General features: G+C 40.6%; 1 protein-coding gene across 3 annotated transcripts in view; it reads right to left on the minus strand.

Annotated features, from left to right (window-relative positions):
- The window catches only part of cdh23 (cadherin-related 23), a 361,974-nt gene that overhangs the window by 200,775 nt on the left and 134,855 nt on the right, over positions 1-26,344 (minus strand). For all 3 annotated transcript variants that reach the window (XM_067235776.1, XM_067235778.1, XM_067235777.1), the window contains exon 9: positions 377-489. In XM_067235776.1, coding sequence (XP_067091877.1) covers positions 377-489 — 113 coding nt within the window. The remainder of the gene's footprint in view (positions 1-376; positions 490-26,344) is intronic.

Below are 26,344 nucleotides of genomic sequence, written 5' to 3' on the forward strand. Positions count from 1 at the left end.
AAGGTAGGTAATGATTGTTAATAAATTGTTTGTAAATGGATATTAGAACACCTGTAAAGCGAAGGGATACATGTATAGTAAAAAGTCCCAGTGTTGTTATACTCGATATCAGCACTCATGAAATGCCTCTTCCCAATCAAACTACTTGGTCATAACTAACTGTTGTATAACATGTTTTATTATGTTAGTGTACTCCAAGCTCTCTTCACCTCAAACACTTAGAATGTCTAACTTTGCCAACACTACCCTGCCGTAGAATGTCTAACTTCACCCTAACCTTAACCCAAACAGTGATCCAAAAACCTAACCTGCTTCTGGTTCTCACATTAATAGCTAAACAAGCCTACATACACCTCCATGTCCAGTGGGATCTCACCTTGACAGTGAGGGTGAATCCAGCAGAGTAGAGGGGGTTCTCTCTGTCCAGCTGGCCTTGCACCGTCAAAGAACCACTGATGTAGTCCAGGGCAAACATGCTGTTGGTGTTTCCTGTGGACAAACACAGACATACACATACAGTTAGGTCCATAAATATTTGGACATTGACACAATTTTCATCATTTTGGCTCTGTATACCACCACAATGGATTTGAAATGAAACAATCAAGATGTGCTTTAAGTGCAGACTTTCAGCTTTAATTTCAGGGTATTTACATCCAAATCAGGTGAACGGTGTAGGAATTACAACACATTTTATATGTGCCCCCCCCCCTTTTTAAGGGACCAAAAATTATTGGATAAACTAACATAATCATAAATCTAATTGTCACTTTTAATACTTGGTTGCAAATCCTTTGCAGTCAATGACAGCCTGAAGTCTGGAACCCATAGACATCACCAGACGCTGGGTTTCGTCCCTGGTGATGCTCTGCCAGGCCTCTACTGCAACTGTCTTCAGTTCCTGCTTGTTCTTGGGGCATTTTCCCTTCAGTTTTGTCTTTAGCAAGTGAAATGCATATGTTTTGTGTTTTGACTCATATGTCCAAAGGTCAATTTCCCAGAAGGATTGTGGCTTGTCAATATGCATTTTAGCAAATTCCATTCTGTTTATGTTTTTCTTTCAAAAATGGAGACCTCCTAGGTCTTCTTCCATGGATGCCACGTTCGCTCAAAAAGCAACAGATGGTGCAATCAGAAGCTGACGTACCTTCAGCTTGGAGTTCAGCATGTATCTCTTCAGTTATCCTTGGTTCTTTTCCTACCATTTTCACGATTCTTCTGTTCAATCTGGGGTCAATTTTCCTCTGCAGCCACGCATAGAGAGGTTGGCTACAGTTCCATGGACCTTAATAATATTTGCAACTGCTGTCACAGGAACATCAAGCTGCTTGGAGATGGTCTTGTAGCCTTTACCACGCTTGTCTATTATTTTCTTTCTGATTTTCTTCGACAACTCTCTCTTTTGCTTTCTCTGGTCAATGTTCAGTGTGGTGCACACTATGATACCAAACGGCACAGTGGCTACTTTCCTCCTTTTAAATGATTACAAGATTGGAAAAGTGTGACACTAATTAAAGAAGCTACTGGTTTGGGAAATATTTTCTAAGGGGTACCAACAAATGTGTCCAGGCCATTTTAGACTATCTTTGTAGAATGGCCAATAATTAATCTCTTTTCACACCTTATTTGCTTTATTCTATGACATACCAAATATATGCAAGTACACATGATGCTATAGCATTTAATATCACTTTTCAGGAGGATTGAAGCGCTATTTCAATGATCTTTAAGGGTACCAACAAATTTGAGCACGTCTGTATGTTAGTCATGTTTTATACAGGATCTGTCCTACTGGTGTCTCCATTACTCCACCTGGCCTCACCTCTGACCTCCACCCTCACCTTCTCATCCAGGCCTCTGACAGCATCTCTTTCTCTCATCTATTACAGTCAGCCCTTCTTCCACCTCCTTCTTTCCTACTATTTCCCTTTAGCCCCTCCCTGTCTCGTACTCTTCTTTAAGTGTTCTTTTAGTTTTATGTTTGTTTGTCTTGTTCTCCTCTAACCCCCTCAATGTGTGGCTGCTGCTTTTACAGATGCAGGTCTTTAAAAGAGAAAATACACTTCACTTCACAATCCAAGTGCATCGCATTTTGCGGGCTAATTTAATTTCTATTCAACAGGTTACAATTTTATACTGCATGCCTTGAAATATCTTCACTAAATTATCGCCCTTCACCCTGTATCTCTTTCCTGGCTCGCTCTTTCTCTCCTCCCCCCTCTCTCCCTATCTCTCTCTTTTACATCATCTATCTCCCCTCTCTCTCCATCTCTCTTTTTTCTCTCACCATCTCTCTCTCCCCCTCTCTCTCTTTGGCAGCTGGTGGCTGTGCCTCCTGCACACTAATTACACCCAGAAGATGGAGATGGCAGACACATCTAGTAATAAGACAATCTCTTTTCCCTCCCTCTCCCTTTACATTGCGATCTTCTTCCCCATTCCTCCCTCAGCTTACTCTCTCCCTCCCCTAACCTCTCCTCCAGCTCCCCTTCTTTCCCAGTCTCTCTCACTACTCCCTCCTCTCTGGCCTCTCACTCTGTTCACCCCTCACAACTGTTCACCATCTTGCCCCACTCCTCACCCCAGTCATGTTGTCTAAGGTGCCCAGGTCATACTGTGCACACACAGTCATTGTTGTTTCAAGTCTGACATGACAAATAATTTGTGTGACAGGGCGGTGTTGGCGTGCTGAGTGGTGTCCCAGACTCTATTAGGATGCTGGATATGGTCTACGCTCACCCTTCCAGCCTGAGAGATTCCCCTTACAATCTTAGCTGCTATCCACATGTGACTATTATCAGTGCAATCTGTTCAATGGAAAACAAACAATGGTCTGGGCAGTATGGAACTGGAGAGCTCGATGCAGGCTGGGGAATGAGACAGGAAATGTAGACCGGCTACGTTGAGATTATTCAATTGTGCCTCACCGATACAGACTGTAACAAGTACTTCGAGCTGCATCTGCAAGTGCCTGTCAGTGTTCCAGGGTTCTCTCTACCCAAATGGGACAGATAGGAGCACTACATGGTTATGACAAAATGAAACTGATCAGAACTGCTGCCAAACATGCCAGCGAAGTAGTTCAACACCTATCCTGTTGAATTTGAGTGATTGATGGCTGTCAGAGCCAATCACCTGCTGTGTCTCTCAATTATCCCATAGCTATTGCTGAGAGGTCAGTGCACCCCTGTTAGAGATGTGCAGAGTGTCAGTGGGCAGTTAAAAAACTGAAACTACTGTGTCATTTGTTTCAAGTGCATTTTTACATTGGTCTAATCAAAAATCATTTCTGGTTTGAACCTGTTTTATTCAGTTTGGCTAAAAGCAAATAACAAGCCCCTCAGAAAAAAGATTAAGAACGAATTTTGGTTAACCCTTGTGCTGCCTTCGGGTCACATGACCCAAAGGTTCATAACGAACAATTGTTGTGTTTACCCAATACAAAAACAAATACAAATAATTTTCTTTTACCCTTTGCAATGTGGGGGGTCTGAGACAGTCCTATGGTTAAAAGAAAATGCTTCACTTTGTTTTTGTATGCGGTAAAGTTGTCGCAATACGACGGTGGGTCACAATGACTGATGGGGCAGAATGACCCGAAGATAACACAAGGGTTAAATAGTACTTTCACAAATTTAAATATGAAATATAGCTGCAAGCAGCAATGTGGTGGCCAAGCAGGTCAGATAAACCAGAAGAAACTTTCGACATCTAGTCACTGCGGTGTACCTGGCTTCCTTTGCAGTGGCTTATCGTCTCGCTAAACAGAGAATCAGAGACATGACAAGCTTGTCAGCTTTGGCTGGATTTGAACCTCTGACGTTGACGTTGCCAGGACACCAATTTATCCTAGTGAGCTATTCTCAGTGCTGGAAATCAGATTTCAGTGACTGCGTAAAAATATAAGGAATTTTTCCTGTGGCAAGCGGTTGTCAGATTTGTCCCAAGTTTAAACAGCTGTAATTCAGTTATATTTTGACATGTAAAGGTGATTGTGGTCTGAAGATAATCTGTGCCAAATTAGGTGAATATTTGGTATTCACCAAAAACATTTTATTCATTCATTCAAAATGGCGGCCACATCAATTCAGCTGGTATCACAATTGAATATGTGTCAGACACGGGATCGCCCCCTAGAGGTTAGATGACACAACCTTTTGTGGACCTCTTTGAAACAGGGTCCCGAGCACCTGTACCAAGTTTGTTGTCAATTCAGCAACTATTTCCTGAGATATGATCTTCATCGCCGACTTTGATCAGCTTTACCGGAATGTGAAAAGGTTTGAGGCTTGATCTGAAGATAAATGGTGCCAAATATTTGCTTATTGCAGCACCACCTAGAGGTGAAATGGCATGACCTATTTTGGACCTCTTTAGAACAGTCCCTAGTCCTTACACCAAATTTGGTGTCAATGCAGTAAAGAGGTGCTGAGATATGACCTCACTTCTTTCATGGTGGCTTGGTTGACGACTTTGATTGGCTGTTCCAGTCAAAAGGTTTAGATAATCAAAACACGTGATGTCTTTTGTGAGGCTTGGTCTGAAGATGATCTGTGCCAAATTTGGTGAAGATTGGACAAACCTTATAGGAGAGGTAGCGAAAAAACGTTATATTCAAAATGGCGGCCACATCAATTCAGCCAAATCAATTTGATCCTCTGAAATTTTCCCGGGAAAAAACACTAGCTTTTCTCCTTTTATGGTATTCTCATTAATATTTAGATGAGCTGCCCGCTGATTGGTTGGTTTTCAACAAGTGAAGCTGGGGAGCAAAAATGCAACACGGCCAACAGCACTCACTGAAACACCGAAGGTGGAGACTTGAAATAAAAACGCGCAAATCTATTGTGTCTACACAACACTGTTTTCAACAGATTGACTAGATATCATTTGAAATGATAACGTTAGTTGTTTCCACTTCTGTTGTCGAAGCAAACTGGATTGACTTAGGTGGGTAGAACGTTACAGCTTATAGCAACCAAACTATATTGTGATTCAACTCAGCTTCAGTTAGCTAGCTCTAGACATCTTGCTGAAAAATAACCTGACAAAGATCAGGGGCCAGTTCTTGCTAACGTCGCTAACTCAGTTAGCTGGATTTGATTGTTAACGATTTGTCATTATCTTGGATTGTTCGGTTCTTCGAAGCTCATCCTGGACTTGCTGTCATAGCAACAGGTCCGTAAATTTAAACCTGCTCGGGAGCAGGTTTATTTTAAGTAAACACGATTAGATTGAGGCTTTACAAGCAGAGGTGATACAGGAAGTCTGTCACAGACATGTCTTGTCCGTTTTTACTAAAGGAACCTGTTGCAGAAGGTGCAAGAATAATTAGCAGAATTTAACATTAAACCGAATTAATTGCTCATTGCGTGATAGATAGGCTCCTTAAGCACAGTGCGATACAGTATGCTAGCCTATACTTTTTGAGAGGATAGCCTATCTTTTTTTGTGAGGGTGTCATTTACATAATACAGTTGTTGAAACCACATCATATGACATTAAAGATGATAAATGAAAATATGAAAGTATGAAAAAAAACATAGGCCTAGCTTACTGTAATAAGCGATAAAACGCGTGGTCACTCCTCTACATTTAATTTGGTCTGCTACTTTTTGCCAGCCCTCTTTCTTGGATTTTGCAGACTTTGAGGTGGTCCCTGGCGTTCTGATAAAATCTTCAAATTCGGAGTAACCTTCGAGCAAGCTGTTGCTCTGTTGGCTCTGTTGTATGGAAGCAAATCGTTACCAAAATTCAAATGCATTTCCAGAAATGCATTTGCATTTTAAGAATGTGGCTGCATTATTTGACTCATAAATGAAATTAGTAATCAATCATCCTATTTGCATTTTAATTTTCTTCTTCAAGAGTTTTCAATCTTTCACTTAATTAAAATGAAAAAGAAATAGACATTTGAGATTTAATTTTCAAAACATGCCCCAGCAAATAGATACCAAAATTCAATTTGAAATGTAAAATTTGAAAATTAAAATGCATTTCCAGAAATGCATTTTCATTTTCAAGAACGTGGCTGCAAAATCGTGACCACAATTCAAATTCAAATGCATTTGCAGAAATGCAAAATGAACGAAAAAGCATTCTGAGCGGTGCAGCAGAGTGACGTCAGTGCTCTTCTTCAGCTCCCTGCTGACCGAGCTACCCATCTTGTTCGATAGGGGGCGGTGTGCACATCTGCATTGCATTACATTGCAAATGTGCCGGGAAATTGATTGAATTGCCGGGTCTTTAGAGGACGCATCACAGATTGAGCAACTTGATGTCAAACAATGACTAAAACAGTGGCAGAGCTACTATTAATGTGTAAATCTGTGACGGCAGAGTATGCAGCCAAGCTCTCTATGACTTGTTCTACTTGGGCACGGGCATCAGACTCATATATATTATTAGATTCTACCTGCTCAGCTAATTCTAACAGTGTTTGCACAATTTGAGGGAGCGCCATGATCTGTGATGCGTCCTCTAAAGCAGCGGTCCCCAACCTTTTTTGCACCACGGACCGCTTTCATGTAATAGGCTGCAAGGTGAACCACGAAAAGTCTTTTAGAAAATGATTCCCGCTCCACAGTCTGGCATCTACACAATATTTAGCTCATAAAAAAGAACGATTCGTGCCAAGCTACCAAAAAAAAGTTTGTCGCTGAAATTTCAGTCGATTATCATTGCGTCTATGTTTTATGCAGAACTAGTTTCTTCAGAGCGTAATATGATTTTGGTGGCACGGTTCGACATGTTATCGTTCTACACCAATAAGGTAGCTGCTTTTTGTCAACATGGATGGATATGTTTGGCAAATAGAGGATGGGACCTTGCACGTAACAGAAATTCGGCCCGACAGTGTGTTGCATGTGATACACTGCGGCTGCAAAAGTGCGTGTGAGACAGGCAGATGTTCATGTTTTTCTGCAGGACTGTGTTGCACAGACTTATGTCGTTGTTGTAATTGTGCCAACACAAAAGAAACTGAGGAACTGGAAGATAACTGTCCTGACACTGACAGTGAGGACTGAGTGTCCTTAATCTGGTATTCCTTATTCTGTTTTGTACAGTTTTATATATCATATTTCATGTTTTTCATTACGATTGTTTTTATGGTTGATCAGTGTTTTCATTTGTGAATGAATGAATGTTACAACAACGACATAAGTCTGTCCCCCCCCCCCCCCCCAGGTTAATGTAATAGCCTAGTTTAATAACTAATGTAATATTGCACATATTTTCGTACTATTTCCCCTAAAGCAATAAGGTTAGGCTACTTAGAGACCTTCCACTCATAAAGTATGTTCTAAATGGCATAAATGCTGCCAATTATTAATTGACGTATTAATAATTGACGTTGGTCAGTAGCCTAGCCTATCGATTAAGGTACTCGAAAGCATGTACACTGTCTGCTTAATTTGAGCTTGATAGGCTAAGCATTCTGTAGCAAATAATAACAATAAACCCACTATTTATTAATTAAAACTACTTCTGCATAGTAATGCACCGAAAATACAAACGTAAGCAAAGGCAGCAATCGCTATCGAATCAACAGACGTGCAATTTAGCTAGCAGGGGAATAATACAAACAACGAAGATCACCAGTTAACTTAATTTAAATTAGCAAGAATATAGAGTTGCTAATTTAGCTATACGACTTCTCAAAGACGCACAATCTCAACTGCGGTGTGAAGCGCGTATCCATGCTATTCTCCGACATGCACTCTAACAATCACAGACGTCCTAAAATTTTGTACAGCCCTATTTCTGATACCATGGCGGCAGAAATTTAGTCGTGGCAGGCCGCCACGGCAAAATAAACATAGAGGAAACACTGTAAGTCCCATCCTCTATTTTACAACAATATCCATCCATGTTGACAAAAAGCAGCTACCTTATTGGTGTAGAAGGATCACGTGTCGAACCGTGCCACCAAAATCCTATTACGCTCTGAAGAAACTAGTTCTGTCACGTCTGTGTGTGTGTTCCGCTGTTTTGTTTGGCCCCGCCCCCTCCAGGTGTGTCTCGTCCTGTCTGCTCGTTAGTGGGGTATTTAGTCCGTTGGGTTATGTTTGTCCTGTGCCAGTTCGTCTTGTGTGTTTCTACCGAGCGTTCCCGCGTACCTGTTACCTGTTCTGTTCCTGCCTTGTGCTCAGACTTCCCGTGCTTAGACCTCGATTGGACTGTCCACGACTACTCTACCTGATACCGGATTGTTCCTTTGCCGCCAGCCTGTGTACCGATCACCTGCCTGTCCACGACTACTCTACCTGATACCGGATTGTTCCTTCGCCGCCAGCCTGTGTACCGATCACCTGCCTGTTCCCGACTACTCTGCCTAAATAAACCCTGTTGTTCTTGGAAGCTACCTGCCGTGTCTGAGTCTGCATCTGGGTCTACCTCTGTGCGTGAGCCCTGACAAGTTCTGCATAAAACATAGACGCATCGGAAATCGACTGGAATTTCAGCTACAAACTTTTTTTTGGTAGCTTAGCAGGACTCGTTCTTTTTTTATGAGCTAAAGATTGTGTAGATGCCAGACTGTGGAGGGGGTTGAAACGATAACAGGGTTCACCATAAGACATATTTTCATGGACCGGCAGGGACGGACTGGGAGGAAAGATAGGCCCTGGACAGCTGCGCTGCTAATGCATGCACATTCTGGGTTTGATGTGATCCTAGTTAGTGACTTCCACACCTAATGCGAGTGCGTGGAGCGCGCGAGAAAAATAGTTTAGCTGATTTGAGCGAAAAATCGTTTTTGGAGTTTTATGTCTAATAAACAGCCGTTTTTTCAATTGACAAAACCATGTCTAGTGAATGTGATGTATTTTTGTCTCTTAATATTTCAGCCCGATATTTAAGTTTCTTAGCCTAGTTTTCCATCGTTATATTGTTACTAGCTAGCTTTCGATGTGTCTGTCCCACTGTTGTGTGTGACTATAAGCTACGACAGTGACACCCAAAGTGCGTTCCTTATATCCAGTTTAGGCCTATTCCATAATTTTGTTTGATTGCTGTCACGGCAGAAAATCCCGCTTGATGTTGGAAATGGAAGCAGTGTTTTCAGTGCTTTAGTGGATAGCCTTGATCCAAAACACCGATAGAGTTGTTGTCTCAAACAGGCTTCATTGAGTGGTAACTATCACTTGTCATGTGTCAAGAGGAAGAGACGCGCATGATACCGTTCAATAAAGCCCACAAACTTGCTAAAAAATGAGTAAACACACGTCTTTGCAGAGCTTTTTTGGTCAGGGGAAAAGGCCCGCGGAGAAGGAGAGAATCAGGTCATTTTTCATAATAAAACGTCTTAAAGACTCTGATAATCAATTAAAAGGAAATAATGTTATTCTTTTTTGTGCGGCCCGGTACGAAATGACCCACGGACCGGTACCGGTCCGCGGACCAGTGGGCACCGGTTGGGGAACGCTGCTCTAAAGACCCGGCAATTCAATCAATTTCCCGGCACATTTGCAATGTAATGCAATGCAGATGTGCACACCGCCCCCTACCGAACAAGATGGGTAGCTCGGTCAGCAGGGAGCTGAAGAAGAGAGGCTACTGACGTCACTCTGCTGCGCCGCTCAGAATGCTTTTTCGTTCATTTAGCATTTCTGCAAATGCATTTGAATTTGAATTGTGGTCAGGATTTTGCAGGCATGTTCTTAAAATGAAAATGCATTTCTGGAAATGCATTTGAATTTTGGTCACGATTTTGCAGCCACGTTCTTGAAAATGAATTTCTGGAAATGCATTTGAATTTGAATTGTGGTCACGATTTTGCAGCCACGTTGTTAAAATGAAAATGCATTTCTGGAAATGCATTTTAATTTTCAAATTTTACATTTCAAATTGAATGCTGTTGCGGAAAAAACAGGGCGCTCATTTTGGCCACAGTGAGCAGCCATAGACTTATGTGAGCAGCCAATAGCAGCGTTGCTGATCAAGGTTTCTACTATCGATACATACCCCCTTTTAGACCAACGTATAACTCAATCCAGCTATACTAATCATAAACAACAAGTGTGTTCGAAGAACCGAATTAGCCAGATCATGATAAGCAAGATGATGTCATCTTGGATGTGTCATTTGATCTCGGATGTAATAAGCGACGTCCGGGCCCCTGGACAAACATGCATCGTGAATTGTAGCTTTACATAACAACACAGGTTATTTATTTGAATGAAACAGTCAGGAACATGAAACAACGTTAGCCCCATTGCCAATAAACTAGGCTAAATCATCACACATTCTACCTATGCTCTTGCGTTAGCAAGCTAAACTAGTTTACATGCCTACAGTCTAGGTGTTTTCGCTATCTAGCTGTTCTTGCATTCCTTGCAAATCAGCGTTAATAAAATGCAGATGAGCTAGAGTCTAGCTAACATTGACTAGACGGGCATGGCTGATGTTTGTCTATACCGTAGCATAGAAGATCCCTGTGCAGTTCGACCCTCGACACATTTGCGCGAACCATTTTACCAAGGACGGTTTTGAAAACCTGGGACAATGTAGCTAAAGCTGGATTTGCTATGATGCTGTTGCCTAAAAGAGGTGCGTTCCGACCTTACGTTCATCACAAGCGCAAGCTGTAGTATGATTTTGTCGGTAACAGTTATTAGCAATGCTAACGTATCCTGTATCGAGCACCTGCCTTTCTCCAGTTCTTTCAAATAGATAATCTAGGCAGGCGTTAGCAATAGGCCAGACTGCTATTTGTTTTCTGACTTTTTTCGGAAGCTTCCCTTCTAATGCCGACTACAGCTAGTCTAGCTAGAGTCATTTGCTAAGTAAAGTATGTTGATGTGTTTAGAAACGTATTTAGCATTCTACCTATGCTAGATACAGGAGACGTTAGCATTGCTAATAACTGTTACCGACAAAATCATACTGTAGCCTACTTACAGCTTGCAGTTGCAATGAGCGTACCTTCGGAACAGCACATCTTTTCAGGTTCAGCTTCTTAGCAAATCCTGCTTGAAATTGTCCAAGGTTGTCAAAACTGTCTTTGGTGAAATGTTCAGAGCAAATGAATAATTGAGTGTCGAACTTAGCCGGGATCTTCTCATAGACAAACAGCAGCCATGCCTATCGAATGCACACAGCATTTACGACCGTGGTCCATTTTCAATATCCTTGTTATACTTCAAAACGTTATTGTTTGTAATTGCTTAGTAGCCTACACAGAGCAGCGCGCAGCTAAACTAGCATCAGAGATCTACGCTACCTCGGACTGGGCAGAACACCAGTGAGTGGGCTGGTCTGGATGTAAATTTTGGGGCGTGACAAAGATACAGACCAGAGCCAAAAAAGGCGGTCCCCGGACTGACGTCAGTCCGGTGGCTTTGTTGAAAAGCTAGCGTTTTACAGCCAAATTTGTTCATTTTGAGATTTGCATAGGAAAAAAGTGTCAATGGACTTTGAGGTTCACTGTATGTTCATTTTACCCACAGAACTGTCGTTATTCAACTATGACAAGGTAAAATCGGTTTTGCAATCAATCACCCCTTTAACATTCAAAATGGCGGAGAATCTATATAACTGGGTATGACGTCATAGAGTGCGTTGGACTCGTCTTGATCCAGGGAATACAACAATACCTCATTTTGGAAAATGAGGCATAGGGTTCAAAAGTAACTTGTGTAAACACACCTTCAACTTTGACCCATTGGTGGCACTAGATGGTTGGAATGGGAGACATGAAACTTGGTGACATTGATGAGGGGACTGGTCCCAAAGAGTGTGCCAAGTTTCACAACTTCTGACAATACGGTTCTAGGGGCTGCCATAGACTCCCATGGCAGAAGAAGATGTGTAATAATAATAATAAATATAGATGCAAGCAGCAATGGCGGATTCCTCCTAACATTACGAACCATTGAAAAATGTATATTCTTCACAAATTGTCACTGTATAGAAACATCCATGCTGTAGACTTACCAATGGGATACCAAATCTGAAATGCAATACCATCAAGATCCACAAGGGCTTTTATTTCAAGCCAAGGAGTGAAGGGAGGGGGCTTGGTGAGCCTACCCATTCCAGAAAGCCTTGTATCTTTGTGTATCAGGGCGTGGCCTGTAGCGTCACTTATGGGTGATATTGGGCCATTTGTGGTGTGGTAGTTACTCTTGGCCTATACTATCAATGTTTCAGGATTTTGAGAACTTTTTACCATTGAATACAAAATCGGAAACCATCAAGATCCTCATGGGCCTTTGCTAAAGACCAAGCAATGAGTGGGGGGCTTGGTCAGTGGGGGGCAATGAGTGGGGGCTTGGTCAGCCCACAATTGCCTGAAATGTTGTGTATGCGTCTCGCCAAGCTTGCGCGTGTGTCAAGGGAAAGGCTGAGTGTGTGAGAATGTGGAGCGCGTGCGCTGAGGAGCAGTGGAGACATTTCATTAGAAATGTCCTTAACAATTAGCCAAGCATGCATTTTTCAAATATTCCCCAAAATTAAACTTGTCATCTTACAGTCAACTTTTTCTGAGATTTGTGTACTAAACATTCTCAAGAGTGTTCATGAACTTGTGATTGAATCCGAGTTTTTTGACTGGCGGATGTGTAAAGCATTATTTTAGCGATAAATTAGATTTCCTTTATTTCAATCATTTTTTAAGATATTAATTTGCCTTCTCACATGGGAACATGATGTAGTGTCTTTCACGTGACACACCAAGTTTGGTGTTGATATTTCAAAGATTTGCTGAGATTTGATCCAACTTCCTGTTTGGTTGCTTTGTTGACGATTTTGATTGGCTGTACCGGACAAACGGTTTTGAAATTCAAAAATCTGTTGAAGAATTCAGTGAGGGTTGCTCTGACGATGATACCTGCCAATTCTGGGGAAGATTGGACAAAAATTGTAGGAGAAGTAGCGAAAAAACGTGTTTCCTAAATCTTTATTGTACAAAAAAATCCAATATGGTGGCTGTTATAGGTTCTTGAGGCTTTTTTGTTCCTCATGAGAAATAATGCATATCTAATGAATTTTGGAATTTTGGAACAAAAGGGATGCAAAGGGCATCACTTTGTAAATGGACAATTGGGGCGTGGCCGTAGTGCCACCTATGGATAATGGTGCGTCATTTGTGGTGTGGTAGTTACTCCTGGCCTATACTATCAATGTTTCAGGATTTTGAGAACTTTTTCTAAAATGCATTACCATCAAGATCCACAAGGGCCTTCACTTCAAGCCAAGGAATGAGTGGGGGCTTGGTCAGCCCACAATTGCCTGAAATGTTGTGTATGCGTCTCGCCAAGCCCGCGCGTGTGTCAAGGGAAAGGCTGAGTGTGTGAGAATGTAGAGCACGCATGCGCTGAAGAGCAGGAGAGACATTTCATTGGAAATTTCGTTAGCAATTAGCCAAGCATGCATGTTTCAAATATTCACCACAAATCGACTTTTCATGTTACAGTCAACTTTTACTCAGATTTGTGTACTAAACATTCTCAAGAGTCTTCATATGAACTTGTGATTGAATCAAAGTATCAGTTTTTGACCGGCGGATGTGTAAAGCATTATTTTAGCGTTAGCGATAAATTCGATTTGCTTCATATCAACCATTTTTGGAGATATGAAGTTGCCTTTGCACATGGTAACATCATGTAGTGTATTCCTTGTGACATACCAAGTTTGGTGTTGATATCTCAAAAATTTGCTGAGATTTGACCCAACTTCCTGTTTGGTTGCTTTTTTGCTGATTTTGATTGGCTGTGCCGGACAAACGGTTTAGAAAATCAAAACGCTATAACTTTTGTGAGGCTTGGTCTGAAGATCATCTCTGGTCATTTTGAAGAAGATATGACAAAAATTGTAGGAGGAGTAGAGAAAAAACGTTTTCAATTAATTCAAAATGGCGGCCGCATCAATTCGGCTTTTATCACAAGTTATCATGTGTCACACACGGGATGTCCCAAGATATCATGAGACAAAGGAATCACTTAATAAAGGCAAACAAATCAATAGTTATTGGTCAAAACACATTTTTGCTTCCTGCGGCCATGCCCAGTGATCACATAACACCAAATTGTGTAGACATCCTCAGAAGAGGGTTCCGAGTCATCATACCAAGTTTGGCATTGATATCTCAAAGATTTGCTGAGATATGACTTCACTTCTTGTTTGGCGGCTTTTCTGCTGAATTTGATTGGCTGTACCGAACAAACGGTTGTGAGAATCAAAATTATTTTCGATAACTTTTGTGAGGCTTGGTCTGAAGATCATCATTGGTAATTTTAAAGAAGATCTGACAAAAATTGTAGGAGGAGTAGGCTTTCAAAGGTTTTTGATAAAACCGGAAATGGCGAAAAATCTATATAACTGGAAATTGACGTCGTTGAACTCCAGGGAATCCAATGGTACTTGGGAATTGGTGGCTTGGGGGGGGGGGATTTTTTTTTTTTTTTCAGTCAGCTCAGGGGGGCCACAGGGGGGGCCAGGGACATTTGTAGAACCGCCCCTGGTAGGGTGTGCTTGCCTGCGTCGGTTGCAAATGGGTCTGTTTATTAACTAAATTTTACAACTGATATTTCTGTATATTTTATATAAAAATGCCTACTTATTATTTATGAAGATTGCATAGATTTAAAATCATACATTTGTTGCTGCTCATTTACAATTCAAAATACAAAAAGTGAAGTGTAAAGTGAAACAGTTATCTTCTCATTTCCCCTGCAAGAGGGAATAGTGAAAGCCTCAGTTGAAAAGTTGGTTGTAATCAATTTTGAGAGAATAATTAAGGGATAATGGCAAAAATGTTGTGAAAGTGGTGTAACCGTCAAAACTTTGTACCAGAATGTTTTGCTTGCTTAAAAAGCGCAAATTTCTTAATACAAGATCACAACAGCACGCACACATGCAGACACAGGCACGCACATGCGCGCGCACACACATGCTCTCTCTCTTTTGAAAACAATGGCTGTTACTTTACAACACCTCACACATCACAACACAAGTTAATCCTGTTTCTTCATGGTTGTTAAGAAATGATCATACCCACTCTTTCATTTACTCTTATTCTCTCTCACACACACTTTATCTCACTCTCTTAGAAAGCAATGGGTATAGGCTGAAATTGTATGAGAACTGAACTGAAATCAAATAGAATGTTATAGAAAGTTAATCCTGTTTCCTCATTGATGTTATAAAATGATTTTTGATATGGAATATGATGAATGACATGAATATATATTAAAATATCCAATTCAGTTTACCTTGATGCATATTTTCTCTGTCAATTTATTGTCCTTGCTGTAGACGTTTTATGGTCAGTTGGTATAATGGATTTATGTCAATGGGTGTAACCACTATTTTGTCTAAAAGACAAATATTGTACAAAAAAGTTAATATGGATAATAATTTAATACTCTACTACACTGTAATAATGGGTGTTTAAACAAATTTTACTCAAATGGTCAAAGAATAGACATAAAACAAGATGTTTACAGCATATAATTTAAATTCTGAAATAAATGTAATAAAACATATTCTCATAGGATATTGCTAAATAAACTACTAATTTCATAAGAGCAATTGCATGAACTCTAGGTGAAATATTAGATATTTGTCATTTTTTGTGGTTACACCATTTGACAATTAAACAGGCTGTCAGTTCTATCTTTTGTTAAAAATAGTATAAATGCCATTAAATAATATGAATACAACAGAAATACAAAATATACACTTTAACAAACCTCAGTCATGTTTAGTTTGAAAGTTTTAACCATATTTTTGAATTGCTCATCTTACCAACCCTTATCTCTCACTGACTAGGAAATTAAAAACTGTTCTTTGGAAAAACTGACCTCAGCTGCTTAAACGTTGGTTGCAATCTGCCATAACATCAAAAGAAGAAGAGCTCAGCTGCGGATAACGTTACTGCTATCAGGTAAGGTTTCAGTTTATATTAATTCATATTCAAATTCATATTCTTTGTAATACTTAGTAAGTAATACATTATAAGATGCAGTCCATATTGGTAACCTCATAAATGTATTATCATCACACTTTCACTTCATGTTGTCTCATGGCTAGCATGTTAAAGTTAGTAGAAACCAGTTGGCTACTTTATGGATACTGCATGTGAAGACTTAGACTAGACTAGACAGATTGAAGTGGAAGACAACATTTATAACAGCTTCACAAGCATGTAAAACTAAATAAAACAACTACACTTTGGCCTAGTTTAATGTGTTATGACAAGGCCGAATATTGGGGGGGGGGACACATCCCCCCCCAATATTCAAATCTGGTCAAAATGTCCCCCGATATATTGATATAAAAATATAAATGTGATACGCTATGACAGGCAACCACGCATGCTGTCCGAAATTATAATTCAAAAAAATTTATGCCCCCCCCCAATGTTGACTCCATGGCTACGGCCTTGTGTTATCACAGTCCACACACAGGCACATGACTGTGCACGTTAGCTTGTTTAGTCTACATGTGCACAGGGTGGCCGCGGGTGCTTAAAAAGTCTTAAATCACTTTTCCTAAAAATAAGGCCTTAAAAAGTTTTACATTGTCTTAAATTCAGATTAGATGGGTCTTAATTTTTTTGTCACTGCGAAAAATCTTTTTTTCTTTGGTAGGCTATGCGCTGCGTTGTCTATGGTTAGGTCAGAGCGTAGCCTACTGCGCAGCTTTTGATGACGTAAAGCATCGGCAATACAGGTAATACAGCAATGGTTGATAGCCACTCAACTTAGAAACATGGGGAAATGCAAGTTCAACTAGAGAGGGTGCAATTTCTGGGGAAATTGTAGGGTGTGCTTGCTTGCGTCGGTTGCACAGGGGTCCGTTTTTTAATGACATTTTTACAACTGATATTTCTGTATATTTTATATAAAAATGCATAGGGCCTACTTATTATTTATAAAGATTACATAGATTTAAAAGCATCTTTTTTTTGCTGCTCATTTACAACTCAAAATACGAGTGAAGTGTAGAATGAAATATGATGTCTTCTCATTTCCCCTGCAAGAGGCAGCCTCATAGCTGAATAAAAACGAATACATTTGGCAGACCGGTGTAAAAATTGACCTAATCTCTATGATTTAAACGTCCTTTTAAGTTTTCCCTTCTCGTGATATTTTCAAGCATTTAGCCTACTCATATTGCATTCATTCATGAATAAAGAACCCCCTTTGAAGATTATTCTACAACGTTGCCGGCAGTAGAAAATGGAATCGCGATTCAAACAGTACCATTTGCTAACTGAAAATATGCCCCCAAAAACGTAAATAAGCTTGACATTTATTTACTGGAAAATCGCTCATTCATAAAAAGCTCACTGGTAACGATCATTGTCAGTACCAACGCAAAATGCGATATAGCCCTGTGTGGAGAAGCTGCCCCGGTAAATTCTACTACTACAGTACAGTACACTACTGCTGTGTTGGTCTTGGTAGCGATTGCGTTGGTTGAATTCGATTTAACGTTCCGTTGTACGGTTTAGGCTGAAATTAATTATTTTCATGAACAGATTGACAAAGTTTATGCTACGGCAACAGGGCCGGGTCCGGGGGGGGGTGGGGGGCAGATTTCTGCCTCGCCCCCCCTCCCCAAGCTCCTTCTGACTTCAGTCAAAATGGTTACATGTTGAAGCTATGAAAAAGTCTGTTAGTGCTTTCAGTAATATGCTTTTTTTTCAACCAATCTTTTTAGAACATTCCCCAGTGATTGTCTGGTTGATAATGGGCAACTAGGTTAGAGCTCCGCATCCATGTTTACCGATAAAAGTGAAATCAACCTCGAATCTCTTGCCACTCACTCACTTGTTCTCGAAGTTATTTTATATCGGTCTTTTGTGGAGGGCTTTTGACGAATAGTAAAGTGTAGCATTGGTGTTTAATGTTAGACCCTGGAATTTCATACTTCTGTTTCAGTTGTAATTAGGGCACCTATTGTTTTTGTTACTTTTATTATTATTATGCATAGCGATTGGTGCGAAGTTTTGAAATTTGGCACACTAATTTGGAACGGTCTCCTGGCTATTTATCACCAAGTTTCATGTCGATCCATGAAGCACTATAGCGCCACCAAAGTGTCAAAGTTGGAGGTGCGTTTACGCCCATAACTTTTGAACCATGACACCGTTTTTCTTAAGTGAGGTTTCATCGGATTCCTTAGACGCAGACGATTCGACTGAACCCTATGGCGTCACTGTCGTCCCGAAGGTTTTTCCGTGATTTGCATTTTAATAAATGCCAACTTTTTCAAACTCCTCCTAGGCTGTTGCTCCGATTTTCATGAAAATTGTAAGAGATCATCTTCAGACCATGCAGACAAAAAGTTATCAAAATGGCATCGATAAGTCAAACCGTTCACGAGTTACGCGCAAAAGATTTTGACAAAGAGCACGCCATAGCGGACGTGAGGCCTTGTCTCTGCGACGGTTTACCGTATGGAGACGAAACTTTGGAAATGTCATCGTGAGCATGTCATCTAATCATCTTCCTACCACAATCACCTTGATATGTCAAAATATGACTGAATTACAGCTGTTTATACTTGGGTCAAATCTGACAAAGCTCGCCACGGGAGCATTTTTTTAATAAAGTAACCGAACACAGCATTTCCCAGCAGCGAGAATAGCTCACTGGGATAAGACGGGCTCCTTTGAAACGTCGTAGGAACAAATCCAGCCACAGTCATCAAGCAAGTCTTGATACCGGATCATCTGTTTAGCGAAGCCAGGTACACCACAGTAGCTGTCTAGCAGTATAATCACAATGGTAACGATAACGTTTCATTGTCAGGGGATTTATAGTCAAGAAGACGCGGATTCATTGTGCTTTGTAGATATAACGCTGCTACATCTAGCCAGTGCATTTTGTCTCAAAATGACATATTTACCAAACGCTTATCATTACAAAAATCGGTGTACGTCTTTTGCGCAACGCCGTGAAGGTAATCGAAAGTTTCGGGGTAGCACCACAGCGTTGCCGAAAAGTATAATGCGATTTTAAAAAAGCGAATGTTTTTTATTAAAGGTTTTGCTTTGCTTCTTTAGCTACTGAATTTCCATATCGAATGCTGCTTGGCCCCTTCATTGCTGCTTGCATCTATATTCTTTATTTATTTTCATAGAAGATACACGGGTTAAAGACGTTAACAGTAGTCTTTTAGCTTTGTTAGCCATCGATTGTTCTTTGCGTGCGTCTTTGTACCTGTTCTCTACAAAGAAAAACCTTTTATCATACATCGATTTCTGTTCCCCAAACCATCTACTACTGCCCCTGCAACAAGGGATATTAAACTCATACTCCAGAGCAGGCAGAGCGTGCTGGTCCTAGTGGAAGCACTTCCCTGTCTCTCGGTACCAACATTACTGCTGCTGTGTGTGAAGGCGAGCATGTTTTGAATGACAGCAATCCAATGCAGCCTGTTCTGCAAAGGTACCCCATGCGCATTTTCAGCCAAGGTCCTAGGCATCGCTCTCAAACTTGGTTAGAGAACTCAACTGCATGTTTCTGCTTCCCCTGTCGACAATTTGGAGCCAGAAATGATAAAGACATCACCTTCATAGACAAGGTTTTTACCAATTGGAAAACGGCGGCGGTTTATTTTACATAGAGCTCAAAAAACTATTTTCCGCTTAAATGAATGCCCAAAAATTTCGCCACAGTGGCAATGAAGTTCAGGTTAGTAGTCAGATAGTTTCACCTATTGAAAGACTTTTGATTTAAGTAAGGGGAGTGCCGAACATGTTCTGTCGCCATTTGACTTCCTAAACAGCTGTGTAGATGTTTTTCTAGTGTCTCGCGTAGGCTACAGCGTTGCAGTGAGCAACACTGGTTTGAAACCAAAGGTAATGATAATTTCACCAACAAATCGTTTACTTGTAATGTAATGTCATAATAAATCCTACAACGAAAATGTATTTGTGAGGAATGTTTATTTTAACGATTGAAAACAGATGCATCATAGACCAGTGTAGTATGTGTTGCCCGGGCAACAGAGGCTAATGTCATGCTAATTCTTCAGTGAAATAGTAGACTACCGTTTCCGAAAGTAGCTAGATGTGGGCCTACTTCCTTGACAATATCAGCTAATATTGTACGTTATATTTCACAATTGTGTTTCACATCACAAATTAAAATGAGTAAATAGTTATCACCCTGGCCTCTTTGCTTGTGGCATTTCTGCAGCTGCCTTGCAGTAAAGCTATAGTTAGCCTAGCTATCCCCAAAGTTAACAGATGCGAAACGAACGTTCTGCTACAGGTAGTCACGCGTGTTTTCGTGACATTAGTGACGTAGTGACGTTAGTAACGTCAGTGACTGTGGCTAGCAAATTAGCCACCGTTAGCTTCACTTTTCACCACAAAAACTTAACTTGAGCCTAAACCATGCAACGGAACGTAAATAAAAATACAAGCAACTCAATCGCTACCAAGACGAAACTTTTGACACCTAGGTTGTCTATTTATTCCAAATATTGACGAAGATTTAGGGGTGGGAAAATAAATAATAATAAATATATATGTGAGATAACAAAGGTTGTGCCCTTGCCGAAGGCAAAGCACACCCAATTACAAATGGCTTGAAAAGAACGAGTATTCTTGGTTAAGGTCGGTGCCTGGAAATGCTTAAATGAAGCGAACTGCGTTATGTGTCAGAAGGATTTCAAACTTTGGACAATGGGGATCAGAGCGGTGGAATTGCACGTGCAGAGCAAAAAACACAAAGACTACATAAAGGCATGCCAGCAGCCTGACCGCAAGCAACGGCTAACCCTAACTCAACCGATTATTGTCATTTTACCATAATGTTCATTAGGGCTGAACTCTTAATTGCATTTGCGATTAATATCACGATGGGACAGAACGCGATTTTGTAATCGCAAAGGCTGCGATTTTACTTTGGTCACATGACACGCGGGAGTAACGCAGTTTGCAGACGAAGGATCAACTTTGCATGCTACACTGTACCTTGACCTGTACGATCATGGCCTCAGGCTTGACAGAACCTGAGACTACAGTCACTTTGCCAATTTTGCATAAATAAAATGCTGCGCAGTGTCAAGTATTGTGCAAAACTGCCTGGCTAACGTTGCTACCTCACGAGGCAACACAACCAACCTAAAAAAAACACCACAAGCCATGTACGATGCATAGCTAAAATTCTGAACACCAGTGTGTCAAATAAGCCAAATAACACCCGACAGAATTTTGCCGAAACGGTAGCTAGCTTTAGTTAATAAAGTGCAACTAAAGCTTATGTTTCTAGTTTAGCTTTGATTTACCAAAATATTTTCGATGAGGTAGGCTACAGGCGGTATGTTGTCCTTAGTTTTTCTGAACTTTGTGTGTTATGTTGCTGACTGGAGATCAGTAGGCTAGTATATATCTATATTAATAATACATCATAATAATCACATATTAAATCGCAATTGCAAATTTATCGCGATTATCTTATTTTCCGAAATCGTTCAGCCCTACTGTTCATTTTAAACATATATCAGTGTGTTTACTTGGAAATATTACTGTATATTTCCACTTTTGATTTGTATTTCCATCGTAAGTTTGGTCTTAAATTTCATTTAGAAGTGGTATTAAAAGGTCTTAAATGTAACTTGTTTATACCTGTAGATTTACATTTACATTTATGCATTTAGCAGACGCTTTTATCCAACGCGACTTCCAAAAGACTTTTACAAAAGTGCATAGGTCACTGATCATAACAACGAGATAGCCCCAAACATTGCGGGTAGCCAAAACATGAAGCATACATTGTGAAAACTAATTAAGTCCCAAAGGGAAGAACCAGAGCCATAGAATAAGAGTTGCGACACGCTTTGATCTCGCCGACACGTGATCACGTGGTTCATGTAGCTCCAAAAAAAAAACACTGCTGTCAACCGGTTTGAATGGTTTTCAATGAAGCTGGCCAACGGAAGTCGCTTTCTCAGGCAAATGATGAATGAAACAGGCTCGATTAAAGAAATCCGATATTTTCTGGCTATCTTCAGCAGCTTCAAAAGCGAGAGCTTTTTTGTCACGTGGTTCCGGTAGCTCCCTATAGTTAAACAACCCCCACTGCTGTCAACCTGTTTGAATGGTTTTCGGCGGGACAGACAGCAGCACCATCTCGATTCACGGACATTTTCGGTATATTAACACATAATGTCAATTGGTTACTGGTGTGTTGTATCATGTATGTCTGATACTTTATTAACATGTATGTATTACATGAACTTATACATAACGCAATATTGTGAAGCAGAGCTATAAATGGCTATGCTAGCTACCATACTGTACAAACTGTACTGTACCATACTGTACATACCAAACAGTAGCCTAATGAGGACTATATTGTTCCACTTAACGTTTAACCCTAGACGGTTGAAGTAAATGGGTCTTGTTAAACGTTTTTTTTATTCATCAGCCCACTTACAATTTAGCCTACCACATTAACAACACTTATATCTGTAGTACTTGATGCAAGTTGAGTCTAACCATTATCACCAGCAACTGCTCAATTTAAGACAAGAAAGGAGTTTGGTAAATAGAACAGAATAAACAAGGCAACCAACTGCATTCAATAAAACATTTTATTGTACAATATGTCCTGTGTTCTTACACTCCTTTTGTTTGTAGTGATCCGGTGATCTTCTGGCTATGATACATGTACAGCTAGCTAGAGTAAAAGTGTTGCTTACGTAGACCTTGCGTTACAGTCTAGCTCCAACTGCATTTAGAATCTAACAAGCTTACGATAAACTTTTACTAAAGCTGGCTATATAAAATACTACTAATAACAATTGATATGTGGTGGTCGAAATATGAAAAAACGCAGGATTTTCGTGAATTTACCAGCTAACTTGCTTCTGACCACTTAATTTCCAATTCATTGTTGCTAGCTCTACTAACTAGGCTAATAAGAGCTATATATAGAAGACTTACTTTGTATGCCAACGAACACCAATAATTAGAACTAATTTGACAGACTATAAGCCAACTGACTTCTGGTTATGATACACGTGCTCTCTAGCTAGCTTCAGTAAAAGTGTTGCTTATGTTAGATACTAGCTAGACCTACAGTCTAGCTCTAACTGCGTTTCGAATCAAACAAGCTATAATCTTACGATAAACTTTATCTAAAGCTAGCTATATGAAATACTACTAATAACAATTTATATGTGGTGGTAAAAATATGAAAAAATGAAGGATTTTCATCAATTTACCAGCTAACTTGCTTCGGAGACACTGAAAATGAATGGGGTTGAACGGTGGAAAATGCAATGTTTGGAACTACAGGTAGCATGTGACACGCTTTACTTCCGCATTCCTCGATAACAATGGGAGTCTATGGAAGTGTCGCAACTCTCTTTTTCTATGGCTCTGGGAAGAACCATAAGAGCATGTAGTTGAACAAGTTACAATTAAACCATTTAACAACATGAACCTCAAAAGTGCAAGGGTGTACCTGTGGGGAAAAAAGCAAGCAACAAAAATATATTACACAGCAAGTACAATAGTTTTAAGTCAGTTACAACTAACCAACAAGAGCAACAAGACTCTCAATAAGAGTCATTGTGATCCTGAAACATCAGGTCCAGCCAATCATTCCTAAGTGCCGTTGTACTCCCGGAACAAGTGCGTCTTGAGCCTATTCTTGAAGGTGGGGAGACAGTCAGTGTCTCTGATGGAGGTGGGGAGTTGATTCCACCATTGGGTGGCCAGACAGGAGAAGAGCTTGTGTTGGGACCGGGCGCTCTTGAGCGGTGGGACCACCAGGCGGTTGTCAGAAGAAGACCGTAGGTGACGGGTGGGGGTGTAAGGCTGGAGGAGAGACTTGATGTAGTCAAGTAGATACCCTGGTGCCTGTCCCTTTCACACGTTGTTTTTTTGCAGGAGCAGTACACAAGCTCTAAAATTCTGACAGTGGCTGGGGGTAGTGACATCCAGTCAAATCCGAAGAAGTCTCCCTCTATCTTTCAGTCATGACTCAATATTGGAGTTTAGGGGTTGTTTAACACCTGTTCACCATTCCACCTTGTGTTATGGCTGCATGGAACAATAGTATTGTCTCATGTGTGTCATCTGTTACAATTGTTCTTGTGTCATCTTCTTCTGATGATGACTTTGAGGACCCAGTTGTGGCAACTTCATCTTGGACTACTACATGTGGTATCAAATCCTCAACATAGTCATTTCTTGATAACATCGGAAAAGAATAGGACTTTTGGAGTCTCACTTTTAAGGAACAAGATTTGTAAGAGATGTTAATTCCTTCTGTTTCAACTACACATTTCTGAAACGGCATTTCACTTCAAGAGCTTGAGCACCTTCCGTTTCCTCAATAAACGCAACACCACTGTTCACAGAAGTGATTGTATCCAGTGAGAAACTGGAGTCTTCTTTGTTCTTTTTCATATGTCATGTACAGAAATAGCATATAATTTCAGTTATATCTGAAATGGTACATTGCCTCTAAGGCAACAAGATCCATCCCACATTTTTGGATGAGCAGGTTTTCATCTTTACGTGCCTCCTCTGCAGCAAGCAGCTTACCAGCTGTCAGTGTTTCACACTGTTGAAAATTCTCCTTGACCCTCTTCCGGTTGCGACCTTGTGTGAAATATTTGTCACATCTGTATGGACTGGATTGGAAGAAGATGTCGTGCTTTTTTAAGTGGTTGTCATTGAGCAGAAAAGTCTAGGTGTGTATAGAGGGGGTGCTGGTGATGTTTTCTGATTGGCTTTTTACTCTGTATAACTCGACAACTATCATCTCAGTATGCCTGCGCCTCTTCTATTAATTGTATATAGCGGGACAAGTTATCCCTTATTTATCAGTGTGAGAAATGGTTGAAATGCGTGAGAAATACAAGGTTTTGCGTGAGAAATGGCTGAAATGCGTGAGTCTCACGGCAGAGACAAGAAGACACTGTAACAGTCTGTCGCAGTTTCCAGTCGCATTTTAAGACATACTTTTATTAAATTAGCCTTAGGTCTGGCCCACCATCTAATGGCTTGGAAGAAAACTGGCCTGAGGCCAAAGTTACTTGTCCACCCCTGTCATATGGCAACGACAATGACAGTGGCTAGCTCAAATCAACCTCTAATTATGAAGCTTCAGAAAAATACAGATTCTCAACCAATCTCCTTTATTATGGACAGAATGCCCCAAAAATTATAAGAAAAGGGCTGGAGTTTCCTCTCTCCCAGTTCATCATCAGCAGGGGGGTGTGTGTTCACTGGGCACTTGGGCACACAGAGCCAGAGCATCATGCCTCCAAATTGGTTTGTCAGCTTCAATGGACTGACTAGAATGCCAATCTTTTCCAACAGCCGCTCCCTGCCAGCATGACTGGGCACTCACCTGGCTGAGTAACCGGTGCTAAGGACACACACACACACACACACTCAAATGCACACAAACATTCACTGGCACAGACAGACACACTTGCCCACTTCCTTACACTCACACACAGACACACACACACACACACAGTCGCTGTGAGAGAAACTGATTAATTTATTTGTATGGAGTGTGTGAATGTAGCCATTAATGTGTGTATCTGTACTAAAGGTGGAGTGCTTGTGTATGTACCGCAAGTGAGCCTGTCATAGACGGTGAGTGGCCATATCTTTCAGCAGAGTGCAGGGCCTGCAGTTGTTTTGCACCTGTAAAGAGCTTTTGACTTTGACTGCTTCAGGTCTTGCAGACAATTCCTGCCAAGCTACATGGTGTGCCAAGGTTGGCCATAGAGACAGATTGAAATTATACAGATGGCCTCCTGGGTCCCATTGAGAAAAATAGATTTATATTATAATTGCTGTTGTGACAAACAGTGCTTGCCTCCTATTCACAAAGACACTGTGATTAGACCCCTGGAGGGTAAAGGGGAAACCGTGACACACAGATACTAATGTATCAATATAGCAACACACTCCCCCATGCTGTACAGACATATGCTGCAAACATTTCCCTTCACACCCAGAACATAAACATATTGAACTCCCTAAAGGCTGTTGATGAATTATTCCAATTCAAATACTACTAGTATACTTACTCCACTATTTGCATCAAACATGTACACTAGTCATGCAGTTAATCAGTGTGTGTCCTGTTAATACACAGGAGTTTCAACTATAATGTGAGACATGGGAGGATTGCCAACACTCTCACATTACCAACTGTAGTGGACTGGAAAATGAGAAAATATGCAGCAATCTCGTCAAGGGTTCGGACACACACACTCTCTCACACAAACAACTTTTCCCTTTATAGTGCATTTTTAAATGCCAGTAAAATGACCCCAAAGTATTGGTATTAAATTAGATCAACATAGGGAGGATGCAGCCAGACTCCAGTAACAGCAGTGCTAC

The sequence above is a fragment of the Osmerus mordax genome, chromosome 5, assembly GCF_038355195.1.
Source record: "Osmerus mordax isolate fOsmMor3 chromosome 5, fOsmMor3.pri, whole genome shotgun sequence".
NCBI lineage: Eukaryota > Metazoa > Chordata > Actinopteri > Osmeriformes > Osmeridae > Osmerus > Osmerus mordax.